At 37.4% G+C, this 10062-nt stretch overlaps 1 protein-coding gene and 1 non-coding gene across 2 annotated transcripts; one reads left to right on the top strand and one right to left on the bottom strand.

Annotated features, from left to right (window-relative positions):
• Positions 1-3095: 3095 nt before the first annotated feature.
• Positions 3096-3166, bottom strand: TERG_10579. The gene has a single exon. It is a non-coding gene; the product is annotated as a tRNA-Gly (tRNA).
• A 92-nt stretch (positions 3167-3258) lies between these two features.
• On the top strand, positions 3259-5487 carry TERG_08041 (uncharacterized protein). The gene is made up of 3 exons (XM_047748875.1): positions 3259-3387; positions 3440-4196; positions 4252-5487. The coding sequence occupies exons 2-3, from the start codon at positions 3711-3713 to the stop codon at positions 4639-4641; spliced, it is 876 nt and encodes a 291-aa protein (XP_047604866.1). The 5' UTR covers positions 3259-3387; positions 3440-3710; the 3' UTR covers positions 4642-5487.
• The last annotated feature ends 4575 nt before the right edge of the window (positions 5488-10062 follow it).

Genomic DNA, 10062 nt, shown 5'->3' with positions numbered 1-10062 from the left:
GCAGGGGTTCGCTCTGCTCCTTGACTCCGTTTTCCGCCTGCCCTGACGCCTTCGTCTACTTGTCTCATGATCTCCCCGGCTGCCATCCCCTTCCCTCGACAGCTACACAGAATACATACATACAGACATCCCACAGGCCTCCTCCTCCTCCTCTAGCTTCTCCCGCCGGCATGGCAGGCAGTCCAGTCGTCCAAGAACGTGCCGTCCGTATAATATTTTACTTCCACTTAACTAATTCATGCTTTTGCATCTAAGAATAGAATTTCCGTGTTTCTTTTTTTTGCATTTTACTTTGCAGTCGTGATGGCTGTTTTTGCTTATTTCTACAGCATCTCAAACCTTTTTGCCGTTCACAGTTGACATTTACACCTATAACGAAGGGACAGGAGATTAACGGAAGAAACGACTTCGATAAAACGTCCGTCGTCGGCCTTGAGAAAGCAATTTTTTTTTTTCATGTTGAAGTCCCGCCAGCGAGGAACCCCCGATCCTTGCGTGCCAAACCCTGTCCACACGAGACAAGACAAGACAAGATCAAACAAGGGGCTCCATCTCCCTTCGCTGGGCTCCCTGTAATCCACCCTGGCCCGACTTTAATTCACCTAAGCTAGTGACGGAGCTATTTTATGAAGGATCACAATTTGTAAGCTGCCGATGACGATATTCCGTCCGTTTTATCCATTTTTTATACACCGCATATTTAATGCCGGTAGCCCTGGCTTCGACAGCTCTCATAACAAGCAGCCTTTCCTTTAGCCAGATTTAAACTACATAAACCGAGAGATGTATCTGATGAGAATTTGCAGTGCAGTTTACTATCGCACTGATAGAGTGGTCTTACACACCCACATGTGATGGCATTCGAGTGCGAAACATCTTTCTTAGATGTTACCCCCTGCAACTAATCACAGCTCTCCACGTCCGCCAGGCTGCTCGTGACCGGGGAGACACCATGGCCAACCTTTGTTTTCGCTACTCCTGCCTTCTGTGTCAGAGCTGGAGTGGATGACCAGCATCAACAGGTAGCCCAATTATCCTGGAATATAGAAGTTGGAGCACATACTTCCATCCTGGGAGTCATGAGCCAGAGAAAGCCAGAGAAGTTAAAAAAAACGTCTTAGAAGCTGCACGTTTAGCTGAGTTGTTAACGGCACCATCGAGGGAATACTACTGCTACATACATGCAGTCGGGCCGTAACTCCTACATCAGGCTTCAAAATTTGAATAAACCGAGGGCTACGGCGTCTCGCTAGAGTGTGCGTCCCTCGACATGGACGGAAACATGCAGAGAAAGATCGTCGTGGCCAGGCACGGACTGTCGCCCAGAACAGCTTGTCCAGCTATTCGTACACGCCGATGCCACATCGGATGAGTTTAAAAGTCGAAACTCGCACAGAGGCTGCGGACGTACCACCCTTACTCCTGCTCTGTCCACGACATACAAGCCAAAGACCAGGCTCGACCCCGCATCTAGACACATACACAGAACCCGGCTATTACCTTTGAAATCAAAGCATCTGCACCGCGAAGAGATACAGCCATCCGTTGCTCTCGACAATATCGCCGGTGAACCCCGACGGGAGATGTTGAGAGCTACCCGTCACAAGCCCGCCCCCGATTATATAATGTTACGGTTACCTTTATCAAAAAGTCTGCAACCAGAAAGTGGCAGAGGTTGCATAACAATACCCTACCCCATCTCAATGTCAAACTTGACTGCTAACCAGTAGGTATGGCCACACAGCTTCAGTTTTTGTTCAAGGTCACGAAAAAAAAAAAGCACTTCTTAGACATTTTACTCTTGTCTTCGGGCGAGAAGCATTACACAACCATGGTTCAACCATGCCTTTTCTTTCCTTTTACTCCGCGGCCGGGATTTTGTCACACGCAACATATGACCCTACCAGAAACATGGCCACTCTCGTCAATTTAATATATTACACATCCTCAGATTTCTGCTAAACCAGCCACCAGAGATTCCTGTGCAGTATGGAGTACCAATAGGGTACATATTGTGACCACATCCAGAGTCAATCTGACAAAGTGGGGAATAGCCTATTATTCCCAACCATAACGATCGGATGGCGACTAGAAACGATATGCCGGTCATTGCTCTTGATCGGCATACTTTTTTTCGATTTGTGGTGCATATTACTTGCATAAATTGCCACTTTGACATCAATTATTTATTGGAAATAAGCTATGTCAAATTGGAGGTAACGGGATATACCAAGCTGGCGGGGGTTTATCGAACTCACGTATAGGAAGAGCTTACTGATAAGCCGTTGACGTTCACAGAACTTGTGCTTGGCCTATGCACGATCATCTCTTGACTTACAGTATATGGAAAAACTAACCCTATTCACAGTAGGCAATGGAAATACGATAAATGGAACGAAGAGGAGTACCCTGAGAAGGGTTGGCTCCGAAAGTTGGCTATCTATGGAGATCTCGGTGGATATTTTGAGCTCATTCTTAACAGCATTATGTTATATATTAAGGCAAACTTTGTTTGAAATCTTTACAGATATAATATTGCAACGAGGACCTATCTCGATAGCCGAGATCACAGAATCCTGGATAGAGTTGCCATAATCTTTATTGATTACTATCAGCAGGTCTCACTGCATCCTCTTATCTCTTTTACCTCCTACTAGCTAGATTTTACTGCTCTATAACAATTAATTAATGCGCCTAAACGCGATGACAAGAAATATGTATTTTCCCTTTCGGCATCTCCAACTATCTAGCCCTAGACCTAAGCCCTAGATATCCCACGCAGCCTTTGCTTCTCCTACAGCAAAACAGCGTAGACAAAGCAAAGAGAGATGAACTAGAATAGCCGCCAACTAGCTGTTTATTCATGACGCTCTGCATGTTTCTCCTTGTTTCACAGCTTCCAAATGCACAGCTCGAGTTTCAGCAGTCAAAAAGAACGAGAAAGCTGCATATTTATACACGTGATATCTAACTACTCCTTGCAGGAGATTTCCAAAGGCTTCAACAATACAAATCGATAGGGAAAAACGCCGTAGGACTTCGTAGAGAAGCACCAGGAACTAAAAGAGAAGAGCAAAATGAAGAGGCAAAAAAAGTGCATCGACCGGGAATCGAACCCGGGGCCCGTCGATGGCAACGACGGATTTTACCACTAAACCATCAATGCGATCTTGTCATGTGATGGCTTCCTCGGCGTGTTTCTTATAGACGAGACGTGGATAGTTTTGATAACTCGACGACGACGACATCAGACGAAATGAAGACAACCCAAGGACGGCGATAGACTGAGAAAGGAGACAGAGTTGATACTGCGCTGGCTACATGAGAAGAAGCCTAGAGAAGATCTATAGGCAGCTTGGAGGTGCTTGATGGGCCATAAAGGCACTGGTAGGTGGTGATGTCATGATATTGTAACTACCACTGCTCACACTCCTGCTAGGGATACACATTTGGCTGCATCTAGGAGCAGGTGCCGTATATCGATATTACTGTGCCCGATAAGATTGTCGGTTACTACCCCTGAAGGCGAGGAATGATAGAATTGGACCACGGAACCTTGTTCAGGCCGTCTGCAAAGACATGGTTCGCCTCGCGCCCCGCGCCGCATCCATAACCCATCACTCCTCCAGAGCCAGAAACCAACCGCCGAGAGTAGCTACCAGAGTATAGCAAAAACCAGAAAGATAACTTGAACAGTTACAAACGACACAATGACAGTCCGCTTCACACAGCGGCCCATCAATCTGTCCCGGGGCTGGCCCCATCCCTCACTACACCCCACGTCAGCCCTGTCAGAGGCATCCAAGGCTGTCCTACACACGCCGGCACTCTCGGAGCCCGCCCTAGGCTACGGCCCGGATGAAGGAGACCCCTCGCTGCGTGCCGAGATAGCAAGATGGCTGACGGCCTTCTACCAGCCACAGGAAGCCGTGGATGCCGGCAGGATAGTGATATCTGGCGGCGCCAGTCAGAACTTGGCCTGTGTGCTGCAGGTGTTTTCTGACCCAGTGTATACGCGGAACGTATGGCTGGTGTCGCCGACGTATTATCTTGCGTGTGGCATGTTCGAGGATGCTGGGTTCGGAGACAAGCTGAGAGCCGTCAGGGAGGATGCTGAGGGTATTGACGTTGACTTTCTCGAGAGGGAGCTGAACAAGAGCGAGGAACGGGCAGTGGCAGACGGGAATCTGGAGCCAGTACGTTATATATATAGCCTTCTTGATTTGGCAACGAGTACTGACAATTCGGCAGAAATTGAAGCCCCCACGGCCATGGAGGAAGATATATAAGCATATTATATATGCAGTCCCTACCTTCGCCAACCCGTCGTCTAGAATCATGTCCGTCCGCCGACGTACGCAGCTTCTCCGTCTCGCTCGACAGTATGACGCACTGGTGGTGACAGATGATGTCTACGACTTTCTACAGTGGCACATCGACCCGTCATCCACGCAACTACAGCTTACGACTGCCGTTGCACCACGTCTAGTTGACATCGATCGTTTCCTGGACGGCGGGCCAAGGGACGAGTTCGGAAATTGTATGAGTAACGGGAGCTTTAGCAAACTTCTCGGCCCTGGATGTCGAGTTGGGTGGGCTGAAGGGACGGAAAAATTTGTATATGGCGTTGGACAGACGTAAGTGAAACTCTCACTACCTGGACATTAATTTGTAACTGCCAGCAACACCCGACAAGACTAACCGCGGAGGAATCGCAGAGGCTCGACACGTTCTGGTGGCGCTCCATCACAGTTGACGTCTACCTTCATCTGCCGGCTCCTCTCCTCCGGCTTCATCCAATGGTATATCCCAGAGGTGCTTTGCCCGGCATACTCGAAACGGTACCACATCCTGCGCGCCGCAATCGAAAAGCATCTCCACCCTCTTGGTATGACCTTCACCAAACCCCTTTCCCCGTCACCACCGTCTGGTAGCAGCGATAAGATAATGCCTAGTGAGATTTCAGGCGGTTACTTCTTCTGGCTCCGCCTTCCTCCTGGCATCTCAGCAAACCGTGTGACCAGGATTGCTGCAGAGGAGCTGAGTCTACGGATTGCCGCTGGTGAGGGAAGCAAGGTCACTGGTGAAGGCGCAAAGCCAGACTATGACTATGCAGACGCCGACGGGCCGCTGGACAGCTTTGTGCGTATATGTCTGGCGTACGTGGACGAAGATATGCTGGAGGAAGGAGTCCAGCGCCTTGCACAGGCTGTTGAAAAGGCAAAGCAGGACACAGGATGTTAGACTGGACCCATATCACTTCGCCGCAGTTTCAGAGCAATGAGGTCTTTCGGTCTTTGTTAATAATCAATGGCAGTCCGGGATATTGTTGCAATATACGACTGGGAAAATCGGTCGGCAAGTTGAACATTCAGCTTGCTCCGGAGCGAGTATCAGGTAGTGGAACTGATTATGTAATTAGTCACTACTTTTATATTCTTAGTCCCTAGCTAAAGTTAGAAAGATCATTATTACTAATATTATATCTAAATAAGCTACTTTAAAGCCCCTTTTTTTTATATATTCTATATCAAACTTAAGATCAAGCCTTACTACTCTTAGTTACTTAAGGATAGTCTAGAGATTTATTTATAGTTACTAAATTCTAAATTATAATAAGAGTTCTACTAGTTCTTTACTCTTAGTTAGGCTTAATCCTATAGCAATACTATAAGAATATAGTCTAGAATATTAAACTATATCTTATTTTATTATTTAGCTATAATTAACCTTATTTTAATATAATTATCCCTTAATAGCTTAATTTAAGGTTATTAAGCTTTATTTATTAAAGTTATAATCTTTAGTTCTATATCTATCTAAACTCTCTAGAACTATATTAAATCTAAAAGTAGTTTATTAATATATATATTATACCTTTACTTTTTATAAAAGGTATAAAGTCTACTAATTAGCTCCTTTCTTATAATATTTATTATCCTTCTATTTCTCTTCTATCTTATTAGAACTACTAGTTCCTTATTATAAAAGTAGTACCCTAGTCTTATAGAAAGAGATCTATTAACTCTTTTAGTCCCTCTAATAATAGAATAAACCCTTTAAAATCCCTAACTCTAGACTTAGATAAGGGTCCTATAGGGTTAGAGTTATTTATAAGAGATAGTTTATTATCTAGTATAGATTTTGACTATAGTAAAATAATACTTATAGTTAGGAGACTAAGTTTCTCTAATTTAGAGCTAGCGCTATATAAAAACGAGACACTATTTTATTAATTTTAAAATAGAATAAGTAATATAGCTCTTTATTAAAGTTAAAACTTAAGACTCCCTAAGTTTAAGCTATATAGGCCTTTTAGTAGTACTAAAAAGAGTAGTACTAAATTATAGCTTACTAAGTTAGATTAGGAGTTATATCTTTTAGTAGACTATTTTTTAAATTTTCTAACTATTTTATCTATAAATTACTTTATAGCTATTAAAATACTACTAACTAGCTCTACTTAAAACTAAATAGTAGAAGACCCTAGTATTAGAACTCTATTAAATATAAGGATTACTAAGGCTATACTTACTATTAAGAAATACTTATACTTACAATTCCTAAGGCTTAACTAGAATAAGTAACTTACCCCCCTTATTAATAAACTATTAGTACTTAAGTAAGGCCTATAGAAATTTATTACCTAGTACTATAAGAGAGGGTAAACTTTATTATTATAGTAGGGTATAGTGGACTCTCTACTATCTAGATTAATATCTTAAAGTAATAAAGTAGTATTAAGAGTAGTTCTATAAATATAGGCCTAAAGATTATAAAATACTAATATCTATAAGGAAGCTATTAAAGCTACTCTTTTAGAATCTATAAGTTTATTTTAAGTAATAGCTATTATTAGAGAAGCTCTATAAACTAGTAAATTAGTATACTACATAAAGATAAAGAATACTAAAAAATAAAAACTTTAGCTTTTAAGGGAGTTAATAAATTTGACTTATAATATATAGTAAATTAAAAATATTTATAAGTATTATATATATTCCTTTAGTACTTTTAAACAAGCCTCTATTTAGACCTCTAGCCCTCCTTTTAATAATATAACTACTACTACTATCACTTAATTATAGATAATAGGCTCTACTATATTAAGCCTACCTATAAACTCTATAAAAACTATTCCTACCTCTTAAATAGTTCCTAATTCTATTCCCCTTATTATACCCCCTCCTAAAGAGCTTGCTAACTAGGTAATAATTAAGTCTATAGTAGTTTTAGCTAGAGTATAAGGAGGTTTCTATAAGACTCAAGCTTAGTAACCTAATCCCTAGTAAGTAACGCCTAATCCTTAGAATAAGCTAAAAGGAACTACGAGTAGGCCCTCTAAGATCTCTACTTTTAAGAACCCTTATATTAATAGCTCTAAAACGTAGACTATACCCCCTAGTATCACCTTATATACTAGGTAAGTCGGAAGTTTGAAAATTTAACTTCCTCCTATAGCTAGCAAAGCTATTTATTGATTGTCGGAGCTTTTTAATTATTTTTAATTAAAATATTTATATTCTATTTTTAATTTAATTTTTTTGATTTTTTTAATTATATTTTCAAAATTTTTTTTAAATAAGAGCTTAATTATCTATATTAAGCTACTAAAAAAAGCTAAAAATAATTTATAATTATAATTTTAATAAAAGTTTAGTTATTTTTATTAAATTATTAAATATTTAATTTTTCTATTTTTTTATTTAAAAAAATAAAAATAATTTTTAAATTTTAATTTTTTAAATATTAAAATAGTTTAATAAAGGATATTATAATATTTCTCTAATAGTAAAGAATTTAAAATAGTAAATTAATAGTTTAAAAGTTTTCTAAAATAGAATTTAAAATATTTATATTTTATTTTTAATTTAATTTTTCTGATTTTTTTAATTTTATTCTTAAAGTTTTTTACTACTAATTTTAAAAAAAGATTAATTATTTTTATTAAACTATTAAATATATACTACTCTAGTAACTAATTAGAAATAAGAATATTAATTAATAAGTTATTTTATAGCTATTTTTCTAAAATTTATAAATTTAAAAATTTTAATCTATTATTTAAACTACTTAAAATATAATAATTTTTACTAATATTTTAATAATTTAAATATTTAAAATAATAGATTAATAATTTAAAAATCTTTTAAGATAGAATTTAAAGTATTTATATCCTTTTTTTAGTTTAATCTTTCTGATTCTTTCAATCTTGTGAATTAAAGCTTTTTTTTGGTAAGGGCTTTGTCATCCTTTTAATAGGGGCTTAGTCATCCTTCTAATAGGGGCTTAGTCATCCCTTTAATAAGGGCTTAGTCATCTTTTTAATAAGGGCTTTATCATTCTTTTAATAAGGGATTAGTCATCCTTTTAATAGGGGCTTAGTTATCCTTCTAATAGGGGCTTAATCATCTTCTTAATAAAGGCTTAGTTATCCTTCTAATAAGGGCTTAGTTATCTTTTTAATAAGGGCTTAGTTATCCTTTTAATAGAGGCTTAGTCATCTTCTTTATAAGGGCTTAATCATCTATACTAAGCTACTAAAAGAAGCTATAAAAAAAGTTGAAAAAGAAGCTAAAAAACCTTATTAATAATAATTTTGGTGAGGGATTAATTATCCTCGCCAAGCCACTAGATATACACTGTTTCAGTAACCAATTAGAAGCGAGAATTCTAACCAATCAGCTATTTTATAGCTATTTTTCAAGGATCCACAGATTTGAATATTTCAACCGATTATTTGAATTATTTGAAATACAATAGTCTTCGCTAACGCTCCAACAATAAAGTATAGTAAGGAGGGTTATTTTACTTCTACTTATACTAATAACTACTTAAGCTCTAAGGAGTAAAGAGTTCTAAAGAATATTATATTTAGTAGTATTAAGTAGTAAATTATAAATACTTAACTTACTATAGTATAGATAGCTTAAAAGAAGAACTATAATAGAATAGCCGCGAACTACCCTAACTCTACTTTAAAATAAAATTAGAACTACCTCTCTATTAATTCCTTTATATAAAACTTATTTAATATCTAGATAAAGAACTTATTAGAAGTTAAAATATATATCTTTCTAGAAGAAAGATCTTCTATTACTAAGAGAGATACTACTAATTAGTTAAGATCTACTAGAGTAAGGGACTCTACCAGACCTAAAGAAAGAAACTTAGCTTCTATAGTAGTTTTTAATAAGAATATAAAAGATAAGCCTTTATTTATCTATAATATATTAAAGACTACTAAAGTTAATATATCTCTCCTAGATCTCCTAGCTTAGAGCCCTACTACTTACTAAGAGATAAAAAGATTTACTACTCGGAAATTATTCTATAAGAAGATTAGCTCTCTAACGCTAGAGTCTACTAAAAAGTCTAAAACTTAGCTAGTTCCTCTATTAATAAGGGCTAACTCTAATTTTTAAGTAGCCTTCTCCCTATATATTAACTCCTTGAGACCTATAATAAATATTAAGTAATTAATTAAACTTTTATTCTTACTAATTAAGGATAATAAAGTATTCTATATACCTTATATTATTAGAATTAATAAATTAGAGTACCCTTTAATTAGAGAAATAGTTTAGGCTAATTAGAAATTAGACCTTAATATTATTAGTCTACCTCTAGCCAAGACTCTAGGATTAGATATTTAACCCCTAGTAAAAGTAGATTTTAAAAGATTATCTATAAGAACTACTAATTATAATACCTCCCCCTTAATATAATATACTAAGTTCTCTATAGAAGTATAAAGTATTTAGATATTATAGACTATCTGTAGCGCAGCCTAGATAAGTATACTTATTGAATAAATAAGGTTACGGGATAGAATAACCCTAGAAACTCCCAAAAGTTATATAATAACTAAGTAAGAGATCCTAAATACTAAGAGTATAGATAGATCTATAATAGAACCTTAAAGAATAGGTCTATAACGGGACCTTAGGGAGTAGAACTAATTTAGAATCCTAGAATATAGGTCTATAATAGGACCTAAATAAGATAGTAGAATAAGAGACTTTATTATAGTATATATATAAGGGTACTTATTATCTACCT

The sequence above is a fragment of the Trichophyton rubrum genome, assembly GCF_000151425.1.
Source record: "Trichophyton rubrum CBS 118892 genomic scaffold supercont2.12, whole genome shotgun sequence".
Lineage (NCBI taxonomy): Eukaryota > Fungi > Ascomycota > Eurotiomycetes > Onygenales > Arthrodermataceae > Trichophyton > Trichophyton rubrum.
This window is presented reverse-complemented; position numbering and strand designations above follow the sequence as displayed.